Consider the following 27,756-nt stretch of genomic DNA (forward strand, 5'->3'; position numbering starts at 1 on the left):
AATTTGGTAAAACCATGTGGGATAGCCAGTTGCAAGACTCTATACATTCTCATTGCTTCTGCAAAATCAACCCTCAAATCATTATTACAAGCCAATGATCCCAGTAAACAAGCCTCATCATCCCCTCGTCGAAATACCACGCCATTCCGCCAACCACTTTGTACCTGCGCAGCATCTACATTCAGCTTCATCCCACCACCAGCTTGGGGCACCCATCGACGATCAGAAGAGGGAGACGAAGCTACCGACACATTTTTCTCAAGAGAATCCCACACCATTTGGTAGTCCGCGAACTCTTTCAAAGCCGCAGCAGTTGTAGTCCTTTCATCTACAATCTTGGCTTCAAAGCAAACTTGATTTCGGGCCCTCCACAAAGAATAACATAACGCCCTAACCATTGCTACAAAATCTGTACGAGCAGATAGAACTATAGACTGTAGCCAAGACACAAAGCCAGTCTCAGACTCAGCATCCTAAACAATGCCCAAATCAGATCCAAACCAGAGCTTTTAACTCCAAAAACACTCTTTGAAAATATGATCAACACTCTCCTCAATCTCCTCAAACCTCGGGCACCAAATAGTATAGGGAACACCCTGATTCCATAACCTCCTTCGTGTTGGCACCACGTTCTTCAAAACCCGCCAGATAAAATGAGCTTCGCGAGGCAATATCTTCAATTTCCATAGATTTGGCCATAGGCTTGAGGCTTGATGCAAAGAGACACCATGCACATCCATCCTTTCCCAATCCTTAATACACTTGTAGGATGCCTTCACTGTAAAGAAGCCGCCACCTGAAGCCTCCCACACCAATCCATCATCATGCTTGATATTCAGCAAAGGAATATTGAGAATTTGTTCGGCTTCAAAGTGAAAAAAAATTACTTCGCACTAAATCAGCATTCCACTTCCCAACATCTCTGTCAATAAGCATAACTACATGAGTAATATCACATGAACCCGACTTCGGGGACCGTACCTTATGACCAACCTGAGCATGCAACCAGTGATCCTCCCACACCTTAATCTGACAACCAACTCCTACCCTCCAAAAGATCCCCCTCTTAATAACCCAACTGGCCTGTTGAATACTCCACCATGTATAACTGGCCAGATTCCCTGAGCCAACATCAATGAAATGATATCTTGGGCAATACCTAGCTTTCAAACAACGAGTCACCAAAGAATTCGGGAATTGCACAAGTCTCCATCCCTGTTTAGCCAAAAGAGCATCATTAAAGGCTTTAAAACTCCAAAACCCCATACCCCCTTCACTCTTTGACAAGCACAAGTTATCCCATCTCACCTAATGAATTTTTTGTTCTCCTTGTTTACTCTCCCACCAAAACCTGCTAATCATGCTTTCTATATGATTACAAAGACCCACCAGTAAAGAAAAACATTCATAATATAAGAGATAATTTCTTGAGCCATAGACTTGATCAACACCTTTCTTCCAGCTGGAGATAAAAATTCTCATTCCATCCCTTTAATTTCTTCCACGCCCGATCCTGAATGAACCTGAATAATTGTTGTTTGGAACACCCCCAAAAACATTGGCATGCCAAGATACTTGGAGTGACTCTCAACTTCCTTAATCTGCAATCTTTCTTGAAGGGCAATTTTACAATCTTCTGGAACATTTCAACTAAAAGAGAGTTCAGATTTGTCCAAGTTACTGAGTTGGCCAGATGTTTGTTGGTATTCCACCAAAATCAGGTTCATCACATTCACCTCCTGCATATTAGACCTGAAGAAAACAATGTTATCATCAGCAAAGAAAAGATGAGAAATCTCAGGCACATGTCTAGCAATTCTGACCCCATGAATGGATTGTCTCTCCTGATCCCTCAAAATAAGACCAAAGAACACCTCATCACACAAGACAAACAAATATGGGTAGAGGGGGTCCCCTGGACGCAATCCTCTAGAAGCATGAAAGAATTCCCCTGGCCTACCATTAAGTAAGACTGAAAAACTAGCAGTGGTCACACATCTCATAATCAACCCCACCATATTATACGAAAAAACCCATGGAAACAAGAACAATGTGAAGAAAGCTCCATTCAATCCTATCATAAGCTTTCGCCATATCCAATTTCAAACCTACCATCCCATGCTTTTCTCTTGTCTTTTTTCTCGTATAATGAAAAATATCAAAAGCAAAGAGGGAATTATTTGTAATCAACCTACCTGGGACAAAAGCACTCTAGTAAGGCATCACAATATCAAGGAGGATGAGCTTCAATCTATTGGCCACCGTCTTTGTAATAATCTTAAAAAAGACATTACAAAGAGAAATAGAACAAAACTCCCCCAAAAGTTTTGGCTTCTTAACCTTAGGAATAAGGCAAAGAAAAGTCGCATTAAAGCGTCGAGGATCCTCCCCATCATTAAGAAGAGCAAGCACAACATCATATATCTCATCACCAATCATACGCCAGTACCTCTGATAGAAAAAAGCAGGCAAAACATCCGGCCCCAGAGCAGCATTTGGCTTCATCTGCTTTACAACATTCCACACCTCCTCACGCATGTATCTTGCTGCTAGGAAATAGTTGCTTTTTTTTCAAGAATATTCTTTCTACTTTCTTAAAATTAAATTTTTCATGATTCGTGTTAAAAAAAAAAGGAAAATTGAAGTATAATGTGCAAGGAGTTTAATCTTCCATGATCTAATCAAAAAGAGGTATACATCGATAATATAATAGTCAAGTCACCAAGCACAAAAGATCATGCTGTCGACCTACGACATGCTTTTATGAAGATGAGGCAATATGGTTTATTGATTAATCCAGTTACGTGTGCATTTGGAGTCTTGGTATAAAACTTCTTAGGATTCCTCGTCAAGGTATAGAAGTTGATAAGAATAAAGTCAAAGTTGTGTTGGAAGCTACTCCTCCCACCCATAAGAAGGAATTGCACATTCTGATGGGTAAAATCAACTTCTTAAGGAGGTCTATAACCAATCATTGGTAAGATAAAGGTGATTGGTAAGATAAAGGCTTTATTAACTCTGTTGAAAGCTAAGAATGTTGAGGAGTTCACTTGGGGCAGAGCAAGAAGAGACCTTTAAGAAGATTAAAGAGGATTTGTCTAAACCATCAGTTTTGATCCCACCACGACCGGATCAGCCACTTAAGCTATATATAGTCGCAAAAGATGCATCCATCGCTTGTCTGCTATCACAAGATGCAGAATATGGGTAGAGCAAGCCATTTACTAGTTAGTGGGCAACTACATGATGCAGAGCTTAGATATGCCCATATCTAAAGTTGTATCTAACTTTGTATTATGTATGTACTAAACGTGAATATTATTTGTTGCCTAGAGAAGGAAAGGTTATGTGCAAAATCAACTTGCTAAATTGACTAGTATTGAGATGTAGGATAATGAAATGAGCAAGTAAGCTAAATGTCTTTGCGTTGAATTATATCCCTTTTAAGGGCAATAAAAGGGCAAACAATAGTTGATTTCTTAGTCAAACACCTCATGTTGGAAGTATCTGACCCATGGCAAGAAACATAAGCATATGTGCATCTCAAACCATGGGTGTTGGCCTTTGATGGATCCAGAACTAACTCTGGAGTGAGAGCTAGAGTGGTCTTGGAGACTCACCCAACAACTACCAACCTAGTATTCAAATAATCGGGCTGGATATGAAGCCTTTATCTTGGGATTATGTTACCTTGAACTTTCAGAAGCCTAAGTGAGACACATAATGGGTAACTCACAATTAGTCATCAAACAACTACTAGAGAGTTTTAAGTGTTACAATCGTAGCTTAGCCGGTTATCAAAGCAAAGCATTGGTACGGTGAAGGCATTTGTCGATGTAACGATCATGCACAGCACATCCCAAGGGACGTAAATGGTGAAGCGAGTGAATTGGTCCAACATGCTTATGGTTTTAAGCAGCTGACCAATGCACAATAATGAGAGATCCTAACCATTGGCCAAGTCAACCAAGACAAGGGTTGGAGAAAGCCTCTAATCAAACATTCGCATTTTATCAGGTTGATGAAATAATTAAGCATCAAGCTCTAAAATATATACTCATTGATTAAGACCTTTACAGAGTGTCAGTTGAACGACTCTTGCTAAAGTGTGTTAATCAACAAGAAACCATGAAATTAATAGGGGAAGTATGCGAAGGAATTTGGGAAGCCCCAAGGCCAAATTTGAAATGATTAATCCATAGGCATAGTTTCTATTGGCTATCACAACCGATTGTAACAATTAAACATGTGGATGTGAAGAGTGTCGAAACCTGGCTCAATTTAGAGAGTTCCATCTGACGAACTTCATTCAATCATCAAGTCTTGGCCATTTAGAAGATAAACACTTGACATCATTGGAAAGATCCATCACTCTTCCTCTAAGAAACACTTTTTCAAACAAGTAGCCACATATTATTTCACTAAGTGGGTACAAGTTCAACCTTTGAAGAGTGTTACTCATCATGACATAATTCGCGTCATAAAGAAAGGGATAGTTTATAGGTTTGGAATCCCTCAAACTTTGACAGTCGATCAAGGTGCCACCTTTACAAGTAGCAAGGTCTTGGCATTTATCCAAGAGCTTGGGATCAAAATATGCATTCCTCACCTTATTATGCACAAGCTAATGGGTAAGTCAAGGCAACTAGCAAGATTATCATCGACTTGATCAAGAAGGGCATCGAAGAGAAGTTGAGAATGTAGCGTGAAACGTTGTCCAAAGCCTTATGGGCTTATAAGAACTCTAAAAACAATGTTGTGACTCGATTGGTCAACGTCGAGTATGAAGGAATGTTGGCATTAGTCGACCAACCCCTGAAACTTCCATGGAATTTCTCAATAGAATACCAATCTCAAGTGATTGAGGGTTGGAAGTCGTCAGCCGGATAAAATCTTCCAGCATCAATGAAAACTAGGAAGGATTCTAACTTTCTGAGAGTATGGGTCGAGAAGGTAACGATGGCTTCATATGTTAAAGGGAACCAAGGCGTCGGTTGTTGCAGCCGAGAAGGTTCTAGTCTGTCACCACTTCCTCCTCCACTGTTTCTCCTAGTTCCTCCCATGATTTTGACAATTGGGTGTGAATGAAAGGATAAGGAAGTTGAAGATTCATCGCCGAATGAATACTCATAGTTTTGGGAATCACTTGCATCAGACATGTTCAAGGCAATGGATTTGAAGGTAGCTGATGAAAGGAATATGTGATGAGGGTGAGTTTTTGCAAGCAAAGATGTACCATAATCAAGGATTCATCACACAAACAATAGTTAAGACTTTGGCAAAACTGGATAGATTTTTGGACGAGATTCAAAGATAAAGTTCAAGTGATAAGTAACCAACCGATTTCAAATCCGAACGTTTGAATTTGAATGTTGGTTCTCCTTGGGAATATGAGAACATCATTATATCCTAGCAGTTAGCATGAAATAGCCAAATACATAGGATGCAGAAGGCAATGGGTTGCCAACAAAATATCTGCATGGCTTTGAACAGCTTTGAAATATGTGGGAACACATTATTATTGAGTAAAATTCATATAAAATTCAATATATCATCCGGGTATTACTTCCCATTTGATAGATTGCAAATGAATTTCAATTAGTGATAAAGAACACATTGTAAGAAGTGTTACATAATGTGCTATTGTGATTTTTCTTAAACAGTAGTAACAATTGACAATGGTATATGAGGATGCTAGGTCCCAAAAGGCCAAAATTACATGTGGACACCCATTCACATGCATTGTGAGCTATAAGGTTAGCAGACCTTGGAATTTTGTTCAAAGACCAATATATAAAGCAAGACAAAGCATTTATTCAATTGACAATCAGCACAAAGCCAATAAGTACTATCATTTTATTCTGCCTCCAATCTAACTGTCAGATAAAAAGTAAGCTTAGTGGACTACAAAGTATAAATAAAGCAGATATAAATTAGAAAATTCAAAACAAAGAAATATAGAAGCCACTAAGACAATAACCTTCACGCCTACAAGAGTCCTCATGGAAGGATGAAACAAATCCGGACCATGCCAACCACAGTTCAGGAGTTTCAAGCAGATCCAACTGACTTCCAAAGCTTGACCCACTCTTCCATGGTTTCAGCAGCATGAGAAAACATAGGATCAACCTTACCCAGATTCTCCTTCACTGTTTTGGCCATCTCAACCACACAATCCTCTGCTGTAGTAGCTGATTGTGGCAGCCTTACAGACTGAAAGAAAGGAACAACATCCTCCATCAATTTCACCCCTTCCCACTCTTTCTTCAAGCTCTCTATGGCATCACCTCTTTCTGTTCTCCAAACATAGGGCAGCCCACTCTTGACACCAAGGCCTAGATGGTCACAGATAACTTTCACACACATTCCACACCATATATCTTCCACAGTTTCCCACCTGAATTTCCCTTCTCCAGCTAACTTCAAAGCGGGGATCAATGCTGGGCCAACTGCTTCACGGTTAAAGGCAATGTTGATTCCACTGACAGGCATCATGGATCTCACAGGAACTGTCAGAACTGCGTCTACATAACGCGTATTCCTCTGCCCTGGCTTGAGAGCTTGTGTTGGTGCATCAAGGTCTGCCAGATTGAGCCATAATCCACATGACAGAGCACAATCAACCCCACTTCTCAAGCTAAATGGGTACCCGCGAACAAAATCTGCACCTTTACGGAATGGATCATACAGCGTATTGAAGAAGAAAGGGGTGGCAGGAGTCTTGAGGTTCACGATATGCTGAGCGACAGCATCAACTAAATTTCCCGAATCATCTTTTGCTGGAACACAATCATCATCAATGCAGACAACATACTTCTTCCGTGAGATGAGGATGCCAAAATATCTACAAGAGTAGCCAGAGAAGCGAAGAGAACTTGAAGAACCCGCCACTCGGTCAATATCAGACTTCGTATACACATCTGCACTGAAGCCTTCAGGAATTTGGAGTTCCTCATTGAGATCAGGATCTTTGACAATTATCAGGTGGAAACGGGAGAAAACTGGCCTCCATTCATTCATGAAAGATGTAAGGTCAGGGTGCAGCGCACCAATCACAATGTCAACTTCATTATCGTTGATAATTGCTTGAGACATCTTCTGTGGTACACAATACAGATTACCTCACAAAACAAAAGTCTAGTTTAGCCTCCTTTGAAACCTGATGAGTTGAATTCAAACTGCTGACAATAGCTTAAACCTTGTCTTAGAATTTCTCAGAACACCCTGCAATATGATTTTCAAATGTCAGAAAAGTCACAAAAGGTTTAACTACCATCAGTATAAGGTGAAATTTTAAAAATAACTCACTGGTAGGAAGCACAGGGGTCAAAATATGTTGGATATTGAGTGCCTGAATAAGTGAGAGAACTTCATCCTTACCAGTTGCTATAAACAGCCTCAAGACTTTTTCAGTCAGCTTTCCAGCCTTCAATATTCTCTGTCCATAAAAAATAAAACTTCAGGGCAGAATAAAAGAGCTATAACTTATATACAGATTACAAAAGAATTGAAACCAGATCCACAATATGTCCAGTCCAAATTAAGAAACATGAGAAAGAACCAAATACCATATCCCCAAAAAATTGTAAAAGAGGATTTACTTGATCCAACTAAGATCCAATTTTCACAAACAGAAAAACAGACAAAATTCATAATTTGATACCACAAAATAATAAATAAAGTAGGAATTCAGGCAAAATCACTCTAGCAACCCCAAAAAAATGATAAGGCAAGGTAGATAACTATCAATCCAATATCTTAACAAGAAGAAATGAGGTTTGTTTGACCAGCCCTTGTGATTTTCCTATTTCATAAGAAAACTGAAAAACCATCTAATAGACAAAGAAGCTGCACAGCCTCAAAACTATACCTGAACAGTGACAAATCATGCAGTAAGGGCAATCAAAATTACATCATTCCTTAAGAAGCTAACAAAGAAACAAAAACAGCAAGAACCTAGCTTTACTTCTTGAACGAAAGTAACAATAGGCAGCAAGCAAGTTTTGATTTTTCCGGGAGATCCAGACATGGGGCGTTAAATAAAGCAAATGGGGTACCTTAGAATCAATCAAAGTTGATAAATTTAAGAAAAAATAACATTGGGTACCTTTGAAGTATGAAATTGATGTGAGAGAGAGAATAAGAATAATACCAGGAAGAGGTCGAGGAGGATGTGATCAGGGATGAGAGAGAGATCGGAGATGTCGGAGAGATTAAGGACGGCCGAGTCAATTGTGAGAGAGAGAAGTGATGGCGGTGTTTTCATTCACTCACTCGTAGCATAAATAAAAACAGATAGATAATTAATGAATTTGTACCCTAATTTTGCGTTGTTTCTATTGGTTTTTCTCTCACTGATTTGGGGAAGAAAAAGAAAATGAAAAAGGGAAATTGGTGAAGTAAGAATTAGAATTGGTCACGATTTACAGACAACGAAGGAAGGAAAGGGGAAACGAGATCCTTGAATCTCTGTGTTGTTTCCGTCCTCTGTTTTGGAGTGATTAGCGAAGAAAAGAAAATTGATCTTGATAATAACCAGATATTAAAAGAAGATTGGTTCTACCTTTTTCTCTTGGCACGCTTCCAAGTTCAACGCTTGGCTCCCCGCATGTGCAGTGTCACGCAAAGTGCTAAATGGGAATATAGAAAAAAGGAAAGGCTTGATTATTTTAGAAGCTCCGACTCCAGCCTGCTTTCTTTTTTCATCATGTTTAGATTAAACATTAATGTTCAATGGTCCCGACCCGAATAATAGTTCAAGTAGTAAAGAATTAAGTTGGGGAACAGATCTTGAAATTGATAAAATGTTACGCGAGTGCATCTCACGTGTTTCAACCTGAATCCTCTGTTCTCTCTCATCATTGAGAATTCTTCGACCACATTGATTGTGATTGTGACGCGCGCGTCGCTCGGTGTAGGAGGCTGACTTACTCAACCGAAGCACGGAGAAGCCTATGGGTATGCCTGGTGATGGATTAACAGAACCGCAAGGAGGAATTTCGACTTCTGAGGCTGGGTGTTCTTCATATGTGAAGGGGAATTTTGGGATAGCTCGAAATCTGGTATCTTATAAGGATGCTTGTCTGGGTATGAATGGGAGGGATCTTGAGCTCCCATATGTTGAGGATGCTTTGGACAACTTGGAGGGAAGTGATGATGAGGTTTTGACAACGGTCGTGGTTTTTTCTCCGGTTTTGGAGTTTTCACGTTATATTCTTGTGTTGTTGATTGCGCTCCTCGTTTATTTTACTTCTTCAGCTGCGTTATTTCCTAACAGTGGTATCAAAGCTTCCGGTTCGATGGTGGTATTGCGAAGGTGTGTGGTATTGCGAAGGTGCTAAAGAAGTGTGACTTTGTGAAGTGTTGTTTTGGGAGGTTCTGCTTTCCTGGGAACCAACCTGGTGCACGGTTTACAATCGGTTTGCAGTTGCGATGATGTTGTGATGGAGGAGTTGATGCAGTCATGATTACACAAGGTGTTTTGGGCATGAAATTGTTCAGGTGGCACACGGACATTGGTTGATATAGATGCAATGTGTGTGATGATAGCGTGCGGGCATTGGTTGGCGTTGATGCAAGGTACGTGGTTATGTCGATGGTTGATGAACTTCCGGACTCCGGAGAAAGCCAACATGGAAGTTGCACCATAAATTTTCAGCAATGTTTCGGCATGTGAAATTTCTTGGAATGGTTTAGTTCCAAGTGGAGAAAATTCTTGGGATGATTTAATTCCAAGTGTAGTGTACTCTTTATGGTGGAGTATGATAATTTAATTTGTCGGTATATAGACAATGAGAATTATGTTTGTCGGTGAAGACAATGATTGTCGGTGTAGACAATGAAGACTGAAGACCATTACAATTCAGGTGAAGATTGTTGGGGTTGATTGCAATGTAAGTCTCACATTGCTAATGAAGGAGAAAAAGATCAAGGAAATGTATTTTGGAGAAGTCCCACATTACTTAGAATAGTGAAGAATGAGGGGGTCCAAGGCTCCATCTTGTTTCAACACACCAAAACACCAAACAATATCACCTGAAAACACTTTAAGTTTATATTTGTGTTTTTTTTTCTCTTATACTCTTGTTTTAGAGTATTGTGAGATGTAGTTCAAATATTCACTTTGGAGAGTGTGGGTGTACTGGGATCATGGGGTGGTTAAGAGTGAAGTCTATGTGTTGTAACAATTTTCGCATAGTGTTTATTCTCTAGTTGTCGGTTTTGACAACGGCCGTGGTTTTTTCTCCTGTTTTGGAGTTTCCACGTTATATTCTTGTGTTGTTGATTGCGCTCCTCATTTATTTTACTTCTTCAGCTGTGTAACAATGGTGGTGGTAGTAGTAGTAGTGGTGGAGAGTGGTGGTGACAGTGGGGGTAGAGAGTGGTGTTGGTGGCGGCGGCGGTGGTGGTGGAGGGCAGGGGCGACAGTAGTGGTGGTATGAAGGTATCAACGATGGTGGCAGTGGTGGAGCATGGTGGTGGTGGCGGCGACAGTGGTGGTGGTGGCGGCAACAGTGGTAGTGGTGGAGGCGGTGGTTATGGTGGCGGCGACGGCGGTGGAAGGTGGTTGTGGTGGCAGCGACGGTGGTGGTGGTGGCGGCGATGACGGTGGTGGTAATGGTGGAGGCGGTGGTAGTGGAGGGTGATTGTGATGACGATTTATTAAATATATTCAAGTAGTTTATATATTGCACTCTTATCATGCATTATCCATTATCTATAGGGTGGATTAAATAATCCATCATTTTGATGTATAATAGGAGATTGATATATAAGCTTATACAATACATGTGAGCACCAAACAATGGATAAGTTCATAATGTATTGTATAAGCTTATATTATCATGCCTAATACGGCGTACCAAACGAGCCCTGAGTAGTAAAGAGATGAAGAACATAAGGGTCGGTGAGTGACAGGTTCAAGGATTAATCTTGAATGATTGTAGTTTATCTTTTCGATGTACTAAAAAAAAAGTCCAAACACTTGCATCATCTAGACTTCAATCTCAAAAAATTATATTGCAATGCACACAAATAAGTAAAGTAAGAACAAGTATGTTCACGTCTGGTACAATTAGACTGATACATGAATGATGAAACAAGTAATACTTTAATATGAACGGATAAGTCATCTAACTTTTGAAGTGGAGATAGTTTACTGCGAGCACGATAGTTTCTATATCAGAGTTGTGTCATTCCCGATCATCTCAATGCTTTAACGCCCATACAAGATATGGACCGAACTGTCGCACGATGTTATGTACCTAGCTCACGTAACGCTTTAATAAGAGAGCAACCCAACCCTTGGAAATACTACATCGCGGTGACACACATCGTGGAGAATTATCTTATTCCAACAAAATTGTAAAGTGCTTAATGTATTTGGATTCCTATGTGTACCCAATTTCTTCTTATTCTATAGGACCCCTATGAACCATTTTTTAGCTCGGTTATTGCTTTCTCTAGGCTCCCTACCTTAACCCTTTTCTATTGGGAAGGAACCCTAGCAATCCTTTTTTTATGTCATGGCATTGCATAACATCTTCATCAATTTCACCTTAAGTTTTCATTACAATTCAAGCTAAGACTTCTTTTTTCAGGTGTTGTTTGTAACATCCCGACTTGACGACTGGCCTCACGGTAACAACATGAGTCTTTTCAGCGCGCTTTGTCCTCACTCGTGCGCTTCCCGGGAAAACTTCCCATGAGGTCACCCATCATAATATTGCTCCAAGGCTAGCACACTTAACCATGGAGTTCTTATGAGTTGGGCTCCAGAAAAGAAGTTGCAACTTGTTGTTATGGGTAGTACAATCAAATCATATATGCCCTCCTCAACTGTATAGTCCATCCCTACACAGTCTCAGAATACCTCTTGTTCGGGTGTCGTGCGTCCCTCCATATAGAAGGCGATCAATCCTCGCTCTCGTCAGCTCAAGGTGTCACAGGCCCACCAACTTCCGCTTGGTTTGTCCTCGAACCACACCGTACTGGGAGAGGTCGGCTCTGATACCAATTGTAACATCCCGACTTGACGACTGGCCTCACGGTAACAACACGAGTCTTTTCAGCGCGCTTTGTCCTCACTCGCGCGCTTCCCGGGAAAACTTCCCAGGAGGTCACCCATCATAATATTGCTCCAAGGTTAACACACTTAACCATGGAGTTCTTATGAGTTGGGCTCCAGAAAAGAAGTTGCAACTTGTTGTTATGGGTAGTACAATCAAATCATATATGCCCTCCTCAACTGTATAGTCCATCCCTACACAGTCTCAGAATACCTCTTGTTCGGGTGTCGTGCGTCCCTCCACATAGAAGGCGATCAATCCTCGCCCTCGTCAGCTCAAGGCGTCACATTGTTGGTATGGATTCATGTCTTTCCTTCTTTGCAGGATTAAGGATCTACGAAAAGAATGACCTCAAACAGTCAAGGGGAAATCCCTCAATGCCATAAAAGGATAAGTAAGATAATAATGGCATTTCTTTACATGAACTTTAAGTCATGCGTGATCAATTATGGATTGACTCACATAACCTTTTTTTAACAACATATATTGATTATTGACAACACAATACAAATCAAAGTACAAAGTCATAAACTAAATGCCCCCAAACATGGACCATAAAGCTTTGCCCCTATTACAACATTGTTTAGCTAATGGATCAACAAATGCATTAGCTTCCCTAAAAATATGAAAAAATTGGATACAATTTTACTATGCAGCAGAAGGCTCTTTCTTTGCCCTCTTCACCATCGGAGGTTGTTATGTCTACTGCCAATTGGAAGAAAGTCTGGAAAAGTCAAGCTTTGCCTTGGTGTAGGAAGTTTGGATGGAAGATTTGTATAGGGATCCTACAGGTGCGTGCTCATTTATAGTTGTGAGGGATGGAGGTAGATGGAGCCTGTGCGGTAGCTACTGAAATGAATCACACTTTACTTGGTTTCATAGGGATGAAGCTTGTGTGGTTTGCGTCCTTGTTGGGAATTCGCGTGGATGGTCGAGTTCTTGACAGATTTACTTAACTTTGCAAATTTAGATGTTATAATACAGGTTCTCACGATGCTCTATGTCTTGTGGTAGCGAGAAATTTGCTAATTTTCTAACAAAGTTACTGAACTTTTTAGTAGATTCCCCTTCTTTATCTTTTTGCATCACTGTTATGTCCTCATTTGGAGCTGCCGCCCATCTCGACAAGACATGCAGTAGCGTTGCCATCAACTTGGTCTCACTAAGCTGCTGGAGTGGTAAAGATCAACTTTGATGCCTCCATGCGATCCACAAATATTGTAGGTTTCGGGTTCGTTGCAAGCGATATTTCAGGAGAGGTCATTGTTGTTGTTTCTACGTACTCGTTTCAGGCCCAACACCTTGTGTTGGTGGAGGCTATTTGTCTTCAATGGACTATGTTGTTGGTAGTGTATTTGTGCTTCCGCAATGTGTGCTTCGAAACTGATGGGCCTTCAAGTGATTGAAATTTGGCATAGCTATTCGTATCTTAGCACTATTATTAGTGATTATACCATCTCTCTAGAGGTTTTGATTTTCTGAATTTGTCCTACGTAAGTAAGACTAGGACTGATAATATTGACGCTGATTATCTAGCTCAGAAGTTTTTTTTTTTTTTAATTTCAATCACATGATTTGAGTCCAAAAGAGGTTGATATAGGCTTGTAGGTTTTTATTCAGAGTGGTGTAATGGCCAATCGCCTTTTGACAAAAAAAAAAGTAATGGCCAATCGCCATGTCTCTTCATAATCTATGAATTTAATTAAAAACAAAATTAAGTTATGATTTAATTTTCTTGGCTGCGCCTAGCGTGGGCCAGTTTGAAACTGATCCATGGTGGTTGAGTTACTATTCCCCTCCTAAATTACAAAAATGCCCATTTTTTCTTTTCTATTTCCTTTCTTCTCCTTTTCTCTCTCAACCTTTCCACTCCACCCACCCCTGCAATTCACTCATCTCATTGAGGAAAACAACCCAAAAATTCAAAGTTTCTCCATGACCATCTTCTCATCTTGGATGCTAACGTGCTTTTGGGCCCCCAAATCTGAGTTTTAACATCATAACTCACCAAAATCTGTAATATATGTTTAAAAATCCAGATTACTTCCTTTTTCTTTCTTTCTCCTTTTTTTCTTCATCTTCCCTCTGTCTTTTCTTTACTGCCATTTCTGCTTGCTTTTTCTTTCGTTCTTCATCCTTCTTTTGTTGCTCCATTCTTTCGCGCTCAATTTTTCATGCCTCTTTCTTCATCTTGCGCTCATTCTCTTTCTTTTCCAAAATATTGATGAAGCCATGCAATTTCGGATCTGGGATTTGCTAATGCGATTTTGGATCTGGGTGTTTGGAGGGGTGGATAGAGCTGTGAATTTAGCCCTAGGCCCTAGGGCCAGCCCAGCCCCACGTGGGCTAGGGCCAAAAATCCCATAGGGCCAAAAAGCCCCACACACAAAAAGCCCACGGGGCCAAAAGCCCCCAAAAGCCTTGTGGGCTAGGGCTAGCCCACGACCCTATAGTTCAATGGTTTATGTTACTCTGAATCATGAACAAAACTTAATTCAATGGTTTATGTTACTCCAGTGTTGCTTCGTTCCATACTTTGAAGTCTCACATGTCCACCAATCATGTTACTCCAAAAGCTCCTCAAATTTTTGATTTGAATGCAAAACACCACAAAAATTGATAACAAGCTAACATTATATACAGCAAATAGAACGAAGGAAAACAATCAAAACCCCCAATTTCAATCCAACTACAAAATTGTCATCAAAGCTGTGTATTTCATATACACTTATAACTTATTAAGCTAATAACTGCACAAGTTTCCCCAATTTTCATGAAAATCCCCAACCACCCATGACCGTCACTTAATCCCAAATAGCGCAAGATCTGTTCCTCCACTCCCTCTACTTCTGGATCTGGTTCGCCTCTGTCACCCAATACCTGCTCGACCACATCATTGGTGGCACCCTCTACCCCGACTTCATAGTCACCGCTGCCACGCTCTGCGCTTCCTTTGGTTCGTTGTCTGCGTTCTCACGATGTTTCTCTTCGTCTCCAACAACGACCTCATCGTTTGGGTGCTGCAATTGGATGGTTTGCTGTCTAAGTCATGCTCTTCTTGTTAAAGGCAGTGAACACAGGTTGCTAGAAGTCAGTGGCAGATTTTGACTATGTGAAAATTATTAGTTTAGGATATTAATGATTTGGAAATTTTAATTGGCCAACAGTAAAAACAGCACCTAAATAGTAATCCACATGTTCAACTTTAATTGACTTTACCTTTCCCTTAGGATGTCTTTGGGATTGGAACAACTAAAGGATGGTTTCAGCGCGCCGTCGGGGATGATTATTCCCCATCGGAGAGTAGAGATGTGACATGGTCGGATGAGGATTTAGGGTTAAACTTCGATTCATCAACCTATGATTGGGTTCGTCCTAAGGTGCTCCAAACATTCTCAAGGTTCATAACCCCTGAATCCATGGACGAGATTTTGTGGCATGTAGTGTTCACCGATGGTCATGATGGTCGAATGGTTGTGGCGCCATGCCACTCGTCGGAACCAGTTTGCCGGGGACAATGGGAGACCTCGAAAAAGACTTCTTTTTCGTCTATATCCCAGTTTTGTGCAAGTTCACATGCTCCGTGTTGTCCCACATTCGCGTTGCTCCTTCGCAGCTCCACCCAAATGGATGGGCCTTTGTGCGAGCTTTTGAAATTCTGTGCGCATATCATAGGGTCAGACCAACTCGTCGCTTGTTCTTTTACTTTTTTCAATAAAAAAAAGACAACAAACAAGGAATTGGGTGGGTATCTCTAAGTGGTTTTAAAGTGCGGAACATACTCACTTTTTACCCAAAATTTCCGCTATTTCCATAATAAGTTCTTTAAGGTGATGGTCACGAAAAGCTTTCCCGACCTTGCCTTGGACCAGAACGGGTCATTCAAGTTTCCTTTGTATTGGGAATCTGACCCTTTGTTCACGGAAAAAATGGGTGATGATGAGAAGTTCCCTAGTGAGCTTCAGGCAGCTGAACGGTTGCTTTCGTTAGGTCTTGTAAGCCGTTCAGATCTCATCCTCTTAGAGTCTCAACCAATGGATATGCAAAAGTTTTTGGGTAATTTTTTTTTTTTTTTTGCTTTTACTCATCCACTTTATGCTCAATTGTTGACTCCAACCTTTTTTGGTGTTTCTCTTTTCTTGCAGGTGCGTGGGTAAGATGACCAATGATGAACGTCAAGCTTACTATGAAAAGGCTAAGGCAGCATCAAAGAGTCCTAAGAAGGTTGCCCGCGGTGCGAAGGATAAGACATCCACTTCTTTCGCGACGTCTTCACGCCACATCGTCCACAAGCGCAAAGCTGATCAAATTACTTCAGGAAACTTTGGAGAGAAACTTAGCTCTCCTAAAGAATGAAAAGGTACAATGGGAGGAGGAGCGTGATAGGTTGACCATCCAGCTTCAGGAGAAGGAGGAGGAGCGCAGTAGGTTGACCATACAGCTTCAGAAAAGGGAGGAGGAGCGTGGTAGGTTGACCATCTAGCTTCAGAAAATGGAGAAGAGCAAAGTTGCCCTGAAGGAGATTGAGGCCCAGTTGCGTGTTGAGGTTGATGAATTAAAGCAAGACAATGCCTTGGAATTTGATGCTGGCTTTGACGAAGCAAAAAATAAAGTGAAAGCTCTCTATCCCAATGTAGATCTCTCGACCACCCATCCCTTTTAAGTAGGGAGATTGAATAGGGGAAGATCGTGGTTGTTTTCCTTTCTTTTTCAGTTTATAATGAAACTTGACTTGGTTGATTTGACTTGATGGTCAATCCATTAGAGACTTAATTGTGGTATTTTATGCATGTTTGTTGTTCATGGTTTATTATTTCCATTTCGTTTATGATTCGGTTCATATCCTCTTTTGTCTGGAACAAAGGTTCTTATGTGTGATTGGTTAGTCGTAGATTTAGAGTGCATGACTGAATAAATATCTTGCGAAAAAAATGGCTGCCCCTTGTTTGCTTTACAAGAAACCTCTAAATGTTCTGTCTTTACTGTTAGACATTAACAAGGTGTACTGATGTATAAAGGCTTAGAATCTTACACTTTTGAAATGTTGCATAGATTAAGTGGACTAGGGCTTAATGACCCACATTCAATAATGGGGCTATGCGGGCTAGGGCCAAGAGAGGAGGGCTTAAGGCTGGCCCTAGGGCTTAGGGCCAAATTGACAGGTCTAGGGGGTGGCTTTGGGTGGAGGATTTGGTGGGGGTGGCTTTACTATGGGTGGATATGACGATCGTGGCTAACTCCACCCTCGACGAGCTGGATTTGACGGTGGTGAAGTTCTAGATATGAGCTTTTGGTAGGGTGGCTTTGGGTGGAGGTGATGGGTTTGCAAGTTGCTTCAACTTCGAATATGAGTTTTTGGTAGATACATGGTGGCGGTGCTGGTAGGCTGAGGGAGATTGACGGTGGCAGCGTAGTGGTTCAGGTAGTGGGTTGAAGGAAACATGGGAAGGAAGAAGGGTGTTTTGGTAAAGTTAAATATATCTAATCAATAAATTATTATTATTATTATTAGATTATATAGACCGTTCTAATTTAAAATATTAAATTCATCGGTGGATAGTTGAACTGAACTACCATGTGTCAGTTTGAAACTAAACCAGGAGGGAAAACCAATTTTCTTGGTAGCAAAGTTATTATGATTTAATTAGAATCACCCACTCCTGGATTTTGGTTGCACAGTAATAAGCCGTAAGATTATGGTCGTATCGAAGTTGACACATCATTTCTAAGACTCTGCTTCCACCCGCCGCTAATGGCAACCGCGGCGGCGCTCTTTTCCCATCTTCGCCGTGCGCGTTACTCCTCCCTCCTCTACGTGCCTCGTGTCCTCACCTCTCACCACCCTCCCCCTCTTCCCTCTTCCCCCACACCTCAGTCTCCAACCTTCCCCTTCCTCGGCGCGTTCCGCACGCGCGCTTTCTCGACTCGCCCATCCCTCGACGGCGACTCGGAGACGGACTCGGTCGGTCTCGACTCACCGGTTACCTCCGAGCTCCTGAAAGTGATCTCCGACAGCAGCGCCGGCGGCGGCGAAGAAAACCTGGTCTTCCCCGTCCGTGCAGTGATTTCGATACTTGACTCTCTCCACGATCTTTCTGGATTTCCATGGTAACCTTCGACGTCTCTTCATTCTTTCTGTAACACTTGCATCAGTTTTTGGTTCTGAATGGAACTTTCGTGTTAATCCAGTGATTGAATTTCAGGTGGATAACAATAGTTTCATCTACATTGGCTCTCAGAATTGTTCTGCTCTTTCCTTTGGTTGTAACACTTCACAAGGTTAAAAGGATTGGAGAATTTTTCCCCAAATGTGAGTTTCACAAATACCCCATAGCCTCTTTCTCTTTATTATATGCTAATCTTAGACTAGTTTACTAGTTATTCAATCTCAATTGGAAGAAAAAATAGCTAAATAAATATATAAATTGACTCAGCAAGGTCAAATAATTTGTTCTTGTTTGTAAGTAGATGTTGCAAGTTGCAACTGATATTGTTGGATTGTCATAATTTTCATTGAAGCATTTCCTACCATTATATTGTAAAACAAGCCTTTTGATTTCAGCATATTTTGATGTCATTTTGACTGTTCTTTGTCTATAAGTTGTGTTTTACTCTTTTTTGTGCTTAGAAAATTAGAGTGGATACTTCCTTATAGCCTTTCTTATGGTACCCTGGACGAGAAATATTTGTTTCTTTTTTCGTATCTAGTTCATCTGAAATTATTATTAATTTGTGTTTGGTTCCTTCACTTCTTAAAGTGCCTCCTCCATTCCCACCACCTTTCTCAGGAAAGAGTTATATTCGCCACTTTCAATTTTTCACGAAGGAGAGAAAAGCAGTTGGATGCCCCTCATTTGTGTGGGTTCTGGTACCACTTATTGTCCAGGTGATATATCTAGCTTCATGGGAAACATTGTTGATGAATCCTATAGCAATGAATTTAGTTCTTTCTCCTCTCCAGTTCACCTTCACTAATAATATCATATCTGAAAGAAACCACCAAAATAAGGCTGTAGTTGTGATAAGGATGAAAGGAATTCCTAGTTTATGCCTATATGAATAAAGAGGGGAAGAAAAAACCATGCTTAATGTTTAACTTTATCACTTACAAAGGGAAATATAATAAATTTGAAAAAGAAAAAGATAGCATAGCAGTCACTCCTCCAAAACAGAATATGTTTTTAGATAAAGCTCTAGTTTTCAATTGAAATATCTTACTCACTAATTTTTTATGGAGCTTTTAATGCTTCATTCCCATAAAAAACTATGGACTATGGAGTGATAGATTGTTGTTAGACTTTACTGCCTATCATTTCTGTTGAGTGATAGAAAACAAGAGACGTTATTAGAATGTGTTTGTCAATAACATAGCGAAGGATATTATATATACTAAAAGCTATGAATACAATGAGTTACATTTTTTCTTATTACTGTAAACAAAAAATAATATGCAACACATAATCAACCCAAAATCGCCCTATTTATGCTATTTCCAACACTGCCCCTCAAGCTGGATTAAAAAAACCTGATCCACAAAATGTGTTAGTTTGTTACATATTTAATTGATTCAAGGACCTCTTAATGACTTGGTGAAGACATCTGCCAATTCATCATTAGGATCAGTGAAGCTAGTGGCAATATCTCCATTTAAGATCTTCTCTCTGTTGAATTGCTGATCTATCTCAATGTTTTTGGTCCTCTCATGGAACACTAGTTTTCAGGCTATATATTGGGCAACCTGATTATCACAAATGAGTGTCGTTTGTGTAACCTCTCTAAATCTCAATTTGTTAAGCAATTGTTCGAGCCAAATAGGTTCACAAGTAGCTGAAGCCATGGTTTGATATTGTACTTTTGCTCAAGTTCTTCCGACCAAATTTTTTTTCTTGCTTTTTCATGAAATTAAGTTGTCACCAATAAAAATACAACTTAAAGTGGATCTCTAGTCAATAAGAGAGCCTGCTCAATCTATATTTGAATATCCCTCAATTTGAGTATCACATTTGTTTTCATAGTTAAGAATTTTCCTAAAGCTCCTTTAATACATCTCAAGATGCAAATTACTGCATGTGCATCACAGTGTCCTTCATTGGGAGAGACAAAAATTGACTTACCACACTGATTGAAAGGAAGATACCTGGATGAGTGAGAGTGTGACAATACTGTTTCCCTACCATTCTTCTGTACTTCTCTTGGTCTGATAGTTTCTCCCTCATATTTCACATAAGTTTGGCATTGGGATCCATAAGAGTCTATAGGATTGGTGTTCATCAACATAGTCTCCATTAAAATATCCATTGCATGCTTTTTTTTTTCTGAGAAATCACAACACTATTCTTGGATTATGTTACCTCTATCCCTGAAGTATCGAGTCTACTTAGGTTTTTTTGAATGATGGCAAAGATGTTGATTTCCCTGTGTGATGTCATGGTGGTCATGACAGTGAGGCTGAAAATCCAAGGCGAAACATGGTTTTTGGCAAAGATATGTTTGCCAATGGACAGTGGATCCTCTAGGTATTCATGGATTAGGGTTGTCTCTAGGTCAATTCTGGATACCATGTTGAGAGAAAGAGAAAATGAAAGATATATATTGGAATCCGTGTGTCTCAGTTGCTCAAAGGAGGATATTATATATAAAGATTTGGATCCTCTGGTTGGAAAATAAATTGCAAGGATTTATATGTAATTACCGTAATCATAGAAAACAGCCAACATGATGACCCTATTTACACTATTTCTAAAGACCTTACATTACCTTTTGACAACTTCAATTAACTGATGAAAAATTTTACATCACTGAATTCGAGGTTTTCATGAAGCTTTATGGTTCTTCTTTCTTCAGATTTGCGTTTGTTCTTCACTTTCCTAAATATCAGAGGAAGCATCCGTGATCTGGTTGGAAGCTGATTTGATCTAAAACACAGGATGTTTAGTAATTAATGCCAATGTCATAGTCCAATTGTTTTAACTTGTAGTTTTATTCTTAATGGTTTATAAAAGATTAGGTGGAGAGGAAATTTCCCCATTCCAAGCTCAGGCTATGCCACAAACTGTAGCAAGGGCTTAAAGATAACCTACCCATAATCTACTTACTACCAGGAACCCATGGGCCAAGACTTTTAAATCAATGCATTTTAATCCTACCAGTGCCAGCTCTCATTAGCAACTAATAGTGGGATTTTAGCATCCAAGGTAATTACTTTCCTTTCATTTTACTCAATTAGGCTTTATTTCAGTGGAAAGGAAAAAGTACTTTTATATTAGGCCAAGGATAAGTATCTTTTAAAATTAGACCTAACAAAAGGAGGGTGGGAACTGATGGACAGAGAAAAACTTATAGTGTAGCAGCAGGGCTGCCTAATCTCTGCAAGTCTGAGATGGAAACACCATTTAAACAACTCTGGGCTGAAAATCAAAGAGAGGATGAAAACATTATTGTCTGAAAGGTTTAATGACAAAGAAACAACCTTAAAAGTATTTGTGCTCTGTCCAGCCAAATAGCCAAGTGCACCAGACAATTGCATAAACTACGCAGGGCAACACAAAATTTTGGCCTCCTTCCTTTTAACAAAACATATCATTCGGCACGTAGATGTTGCAAAGAAAGTAGTAGAAATTAATTCGATTTTATTATATCTCTAGAGAAACCAAAATATGGAATAACAAAGTAGCATGATCATAGAGCTCCTATACAAAAGTTTTATCTTTATTTTGACTTTTGGTCTTTTTATCTATCTCCAGGTTCCGTGCTTTTTCTTATGGATGATGAGCATCAGGAAGATGTCTCTGAATGATCACCCTGGTTTTGATTGCGTAAGCACTAACAGATATGTTGCAAATGTTGTTCTTATGTGCTTTATATTTTTCCAAACATGGCTTACACTGTTGTAGTTCCATTAATGAATAAAACAACATCATATATCTTACCAGTAGATCTGACTCCATTGGATGAGGCAGATTAGGATGATAAACATAATTCTTAATGATGTCATCTAAGTTATAAACTTAGCATGTGGAAAAAAATTTGCTGAAGAAAAGCTACAAGCACCATAATCACAAAGACACCCATTTTTGCTGAATGATTTATACATGTTAACTATGTTGCAGGGTGGTGCTTTATGGTTCCAGAATTTAACAGAACTCTCTCACGGTTATTCAGGGTTCATCTTTCCTTTTCTGATTGCTGGTTTGCACTACATTAATGTTCAGGTAATAGAGTACAGAAATCCATATCCATGCAGGGTTTAACCTTAAAAGTTTACCTCTATTTACCTTTTGTTGTTTTACCCCCCATTTTCATGCCCATGTGCATTAACGTCATTTATTGGCAGATGTTTTTCCTTGTTAAAAAAAATATCATTCTGTTGCAGCTGCAATCCCTTGATAAAGGTTAGGATGTAGTTGAGTAAAGGGCTTAGCAAGCTGATATAATAAATGTAGAGCCAAAATAAAAATAGCTCGCAAACTTGATGGATCCAAAAGCAACTGGTCAATGTTAACTGTGATTAATCAAGTCACCCAATCCAATTTTGTGTTGTTGGCTTACCAGCTCTGTTGTTCTTCCTGTATTGATGACTAAAACTTGGTATTGATTTTTCATCTCATTTATTAAACAATCTGCATTTCTTGTCTCTGTAGTAGGTCGGTTAGCAATAAAATTATAGAATATGCATTATAATAGCTAGTATGCTACATGGTATAAAATAATAATCCGATTTTAGTTTATTGTATAATAGGGTGGTATTTATTGCATTTTTTTGTGGGACTTGTTTGGTGTATGAATTTGTAGTTTTGTACCTCTAGTTAATTGAATCATTTGTTTTGCAAATGGTGTGGATGAGTCCGTCGTATAATGTATGCTAATTTGTGCTTACTGACTTGCCAGATATCATTTCGGAAACCTGTGGTCGAAGAAACGAGGGGCATTATTCAGTTATTATCAGAAGTGCGTATAACTTGTTCAGTAATTTTAATCAATTAACATTGTATCATTTTCTTGGAAAAGAAATGGAGTTGTTACTTGATTTATTAGTTTTTCATTTTCTGAGATATCAATCTCCTTATTTCATTAGATTAGTAATTTTAATTTGTAAGAATGTTTCTTATTCATTGAATTTGAAGCAGTAATTCCACCATTAAATGAGAAATGCTTTTATTGCTGCAGTACTATAAGATGTACTTGGACATTCTAACGGTGCCTATGGCTTTTTTTGCCTTCTGTGTTCCTCAGGTAACTTCAATTCTTACATGTTCTGTACTTTTAGGATGTTAATTGATTGATAACATCTTTTTTCTCCACTGTACCAGCCTTTTCTTTTGGGTTTAGATTTTGGTTTAAGCGCTCTTTCTCATAAACTCTGTTATAATGCATTTTGACAATTTGTTCTACTAGATCATACAAAAGAGATAGTTATTACTAGATTTCAAAGACAAATATGGTTCACATAAAAGTAAAAGCAGAACTCACTGCATTGTTAATAAATATAACTGCACTTTGAGCTATCTTCTTTTTAACTGTCATGATATACTGACACGCAGGATATCGTTAGGTTGGACAGAAGAGAAGGGAAATTTAGTTAGGAACTGTAAGAGGAGTTATCTAGTTTGTTAGATAGGGATTAGTTAAATAAATAAGGGGTATGGGTAGAGGTTTCATTCAGATTTGTTAGCACTGTGTAGACCAAGCTTTAAAAACAGTTTTTGGGAACTTTTTTTCAAAAGAAAAGAAAAAAACTGTTTGAATGAGATGTTTTCCAACATTAAAAAAAACTGTAATTCGAAAGCTAAAAACAGAAAACATCTATGAGCTGTTCTAATATTTTAATTTTAAAACTGAAAAAGTGAAAATGAGAACTGTTTTGAATTTTTTTTAAACAGAAAACAGTTTTAAAAAAACTGTAATCAAACAGGCCCTTAGTAGTCAGGGCCGAGGAACCAGAAAAATCAGAGATGGGGGGCAAAATTTTAACTTGGTAATATGAAGCTGAGAAAGCCAGAACCAGCAACAGAGTGGCAAGGGAAAGAAGACAGCAAGGGACATAAAGTTGATGTTATTTTAGCGCATGTTTAGATAATACTGTGAGCAATAACGGTAAACCAAAAATTACGGTGAGCAATCACAAAAGCTCAGAAAAATTGCTTCAATCCACTGTAATTGACTCACCGTTTTTTCATCATGTGACATGTATGCACTTGATAATTTGAGTAGACCGTTTGGGTCTTTTTTTAACTTTGACTGACCAAAATTTTTATTTTTATTGAAGTAGTGTTGTGTGTTTTAAGCATGCAATGATTGAAAGTAAAAAGTGAAGCTAGGAGCAGGGTTATTGATATTAGGTGTGGGGGCAAAGATACATTAAAAAATAAAATGCTAAGCTGAGAGCAGCCTGATTAGTTCTAGGGAGGGGGGCAAACATACAATTTTAAGTATATTTATGCTAGTTATCTTTGTGTTAAGGGGGCGCGATTGCCCCTTTTTGCTTAAGCTGGGTCCGCCCCTGAGTATAGTGTCGTTTCATTGCAGCACTCCTGTTGCATATGTGCCATTTTTCATTCCAAAATGCTGTATTATGTTATGTTAATATGATCTATTCTTGCAGGGTAGCCAAGTCTATTGGATCACCAATAGTTCGTTATCTCTCGTTCAGGTCAGTAAGAAAACATTGTGCATCTTTAGGTGCTTAAAGTTTGAACTACTATTGTATTAACTTTTAAAGTTGAACCAATGAACTTTGCAGCATTTCACTCTTAGACACCCGGCTGTCCATGCAAAATTGGGGTTAGTTGACGAGAATAGTCAAAAAGCTGCTCCTTCTAAGGAAATTGGTACTTCTAAAACGCCCCCTTCATTGGGGTTACAAGAGAATAGTCCAACGGCAGCGGTCAAGGAAACAGTTTCTCCTGAAAATAACCCTCTGGATTCACCTGAAAAGTGGCAGAAAATACCTATAGAGGATATGTCGCCTAACGAACTGACTACCGTAAGTGTATCAAAACATGAACAGTTGTCATGTGTGACATGTCAGTAAAAGCAGATTGGCACTAAGAATGTCACTAATTAATTTTTGTTTTGTTCATAGCTTGCAATCCCATTTCTATCCAGCAATGATAAAGAAAGTGCAATTCCTTTACTAAAGTAAGTTACCTTCTTCACGGTGGGGAAAAAATTGAGATGGAAACGCGTGGTACTGTATTTTTAAGCTTTATCTCTGATTGATGTTGCATTGCATTAGTTACTTCCATGTGCAGACTAGCACTTGATAAGGATCCTGAATACGTACGAGCTTTGGTTTTGATGGGACGAGTCCTATTGCTGAAGCTTATAAATGATGAAGCTAAAGAGTACTTTGAGCGTGCAATATCAAAGGTATGAACTCATATTCACTTTCATTCTGATTTCTGTTTTTAATTTATTATGCAGTTTTTATCCACTAAAATATCAGGTATTTGTTCATCTGTGAGCTATGATGATGGTATCTTTTAATTTCTCCTTTTAATTTGTACTTCAGTATAATTCTTGCACCACTTCACATTTGTGGCATTAATCCGTAATTATTTCTGGCTTTTCATTAGCTTTCTCTTGACGGCCAACCAGCTGATGCAGAAGAAGTTGATCTTTTGATTCTTTCATCCCAATGGGCTGGAATTGCTTGTGAACGACAGGTGAAACACACAATTCAATTTGTTCTATGAGAAAAACTTCGCCTGAAATGGGTTTTGGATTTACAGCCATACCAATTCTTGTCCTGCATGCCTAATACTTGGTGTCTTGTTGCTTAAATGAAAATTACAACTATATTCCTCCTTAAACAGATTTTGAAAGTAGGTTTGGTTTTAGTAGCATTTGTGCAACTAACTGGCCAGTTTAATAATAACAGACAGAATCGAAGCGTAATTACTTTTGCAAGCATCATACATGGCAATTTTAGAAACTTGTAGTTCTTTTAATAGAGCTTTGATTTTCATTTTTCTTTGATTTTCTGTATGACAGGGAAAGAGGGCTGAAGGACGTGCCCACTTTGAAAGAGTTGCAAATATGGAGGAGCCACAAGATCCAACGAGCAAAGGCTATTATTTTGATGGGTTGTTGTTGCTTGCAAGGTACAACTCAGGTTTATTACCTGAATTTAGTGTTAAAGTTTTCCTCTTCTAACACTGCTATGTCCATTTTGTTCATTTTCATTGTATTGGATTTGGTTTAATTTGATTTCTTGGGTTTGCAGCACTCTATTTGATTCGGGTGAAAAGGCTGAAGCTGCAAAGTATTTGCGTCTTGTCGTTGCTTATAACCCTCGTTATAAAAATTTCTTGGATCAGTGTGAGCAAGATGATGATATTGCCGATGACCTTGCTCGTAGTAGGAGAGAACCCTGATTTACAAAATTTTATATTTGTCCATATTTATTGTATTGTATTGTATATCTAAAAAATGAACCGTCCATTTGACATGTTTGGTTTACAGTTTTGACTTAATATTTTGATGATTATTCAGCTCAGCTATCAGCTGCATTACATAAATTTTTGAAACTTGTTTCATTATTGATAAAAATATAAAGCTTTATCATTTCAAAAAAAAAAATATAAAGCTTTATCGGTTGATTCATGACATGATTTCAACGTCTCTATAATTAAGTACATGTTTGGATATGTTGTGTTTTTGTGGAACACAACAATGAAGTCAAAATCTCGGTGGACAACCACAAAGGCCAAGATAAGTGACTATTATTTGTCGTGATTTTATCTCACTGTAATTTTCCATCGTGTATGAAAATGACTAATGACTAAGTGATTCAGAGTTCAATCCTTATTGTTTTTAATTATTTTAACTAGAATTTTGAATTTTAACAAGTTCGGTGGAATCCTACATGTGTCTATCTATTATCTAACAACTAATAACTTGAGTTTTTAAGGTAGATGGTTCATGAGGGGATTATGGATCATCCCCTAATTTTAGATAATAAAATTAGTATTTAATTTGAATGCAAAGTGGAAAATATGAAATCATTCCCAAGATTCGAACTAGTGCTCTCTCATTTTTACGGAGGTTTAATTTGTCTATCACTAAAGAATATAAGAGGAAAGATATAAGACGGAAATAAGAGAATTTTTAAGTTATTTTTTTGAGAGAAAAAAAGTGAAAATGAATGGGAAAATGTGAGTGTTGAAAATTAGTGATAAATAATAACTAGTTTTTTTTTGGTACATCAGAAGATATAGATAATAACTAGTTTAGCCTTCACAAATAAATCATTACAAATAATTTACATCTCATTAGTATTATTATTATTATTATTATTATTATTATTATTATTATTATTATACATCAGTAAGATAAATTGCGTCCTCTAGGGATTGATCTCTGGACCTCCCCCACCCGGCTCATATGTCTCATATCTCTTACCACTTGAGCTTTAAATTAACATATTTTGTTATAATTATAATTTTTAAATGTTTTCTAAATTAATTTAAAAAGATGATTTTTTTATTAATAAAATGTAATAAAATAGGGTGAATAACCAAATTGGTCTCTGAAAGTGTCAAACGCTGTCAAGTTTGTCCCTAAACTTTATCAAAAAGGATGTTGGGGGATTCAAACCCGAAACATGGAAGTGACAAAATAAACCATTTGCCAACTAAGCTAAACAATCTAATGGTTATATTGTGAATTCAATTTTATTTATTTAACT

The 27,756-nt window shown here is 38.6% G+C and overlaps 2 protein-coding genes across 5 annotated transcripts; one reads left to right on the forward strand and one right to left on the reverse strand.

Annotated features, from left to right (window-relative positions):
* Nucleotides 1-5,794: 5,794 nt before the first annotated feature.
* Nucleotides 5,795-8,697, reverse strand: LOC130728319 (probable UDP-arabinopyranose mutase 5). Of its 4 annotated transcripts, none has more exons than XM_057579757.1 (3): nt 8,564-8,697; nt 7,381-7,438; nt 5,795-7,224 (listed from the first exon to the last, which is right to left on the reverse strand). In XM_057579757.1, the coding sequence occupies exon 3, from the start codon at nt 7,093-7,095 to the stop codon at nt 6,052-6,054; it is 1,044 nt and encodes a 347-aa protein (XP_057435740.1). In that variant the 5' UTR covers nt 7,096-7,224; nt 7,381-7,438; nt 8,564-8,697; the 3' UTR covers nt 5,795-6,051. The 4 variants fall into 4 exon arrangements, with proteins under 4 accessions (XP_057435740.1, XP_057435739.1, XP_057435741.1 ...); XM_057579756.1 differs by having other exon boundaries at nt 7,309-7,438; XM_057579758.1 differs by lacking the exon at nt 8,564-8,697 and adding an exon at nt 8,153-8,542 and having other exon boundaries at nt 7,309-7,438.
* A 9,030-nt stretch (nt 8,698-17,727) lies between these two features.
* LOC130728321 (ALBINO3-like protein 2, chloroplastic) lies at nt 17,728-26,672 on the forward strand. Its single transcript, XM_057579760.1, has 14 exons — nt 17,728-18,176; nt 18,272-18,378; nt 18,827-18,954; nt 21,812-21,883; nt 22,178-22,279; nt 22,956-23,015; nt 23,235-23,300; nt 24,670-24,717; nt 24,808-25,050; nt 25,150-25,205; nt 25,319-25,436; nt 25,643-25,732; nt 26,061-26,170; nt 26,293-26,672. Exons 1-14 carry the CDS (start codon nt 17,821-17,823, stop codon nt 26,441-26,443), a joined length of 1,707 nt encoding a protein of 568 aa, XP_057435743.1. The 5' UTR covers nt 17,728-17,820; the 3' UTR covers nt 26,444-26,672.
* Nucleotides 26,673-27,756: the final 1,084 nt, after the last annotated feature.

Source organism: Lotus japonicus, chromosome 1 (genome assembly GCF_012489685.1).
Source record: "Lotus japonicus ecotype B-129 chromosome 1, LjGifu_v1.2".
NCBI classification, from domain to species: Eukaryota; Viridiplantae; Streptophyta; class Magnoliopsida; order Fabales; family Fabaceae; genus Lotus; species Lotus japonicus.

Bases quoted from the DNA above. Each gene is read 5' to 3' on its own strand.
- LOC130728319 (XM_057579759.1), bottom strand. From the start codon at position 8,266: ATGAAAACACCGCCATCACTTCTCTCTCTCACAATTGACTCGGCCGTC. The intron at 7,439-8,152 runs GTATTATTCTTA...TTTTATGGACAG, and splicing joins TCCTCCTCGACCTCTTCCTG to AGAATATTGAAGGCTGGAAA. The intron at 7,086-7,308 runs GTGAGTTATTTT...AGATGTCTCAAG, and splicing joins GACCCCTGTGCTTCCTACCA to CAATTATCAACGATAATGAA.
- LOC130728321 (XM_057579760.1), top strand. From the start codon at position 17,821: ATGGCAACCGCGGCGGCGCTCTTTTCCCATCTTCGCCGTGCGCGTTAC. The intron at 18,379-18,826 runs GTGAGTTTCACA...CACTTCTTAAAG, and splicing joins TGGAGAATTTTTCCCCAAAT to TGCCTCCTCCATTCCCACCA. The intron at 25,437-25,642 runs GTATGAACTCAT...GCTTTTCATTAG, and splicing joins TTGAGCGTGCAATATCAAAG to CTTTCTCTTGACGGCCAACC.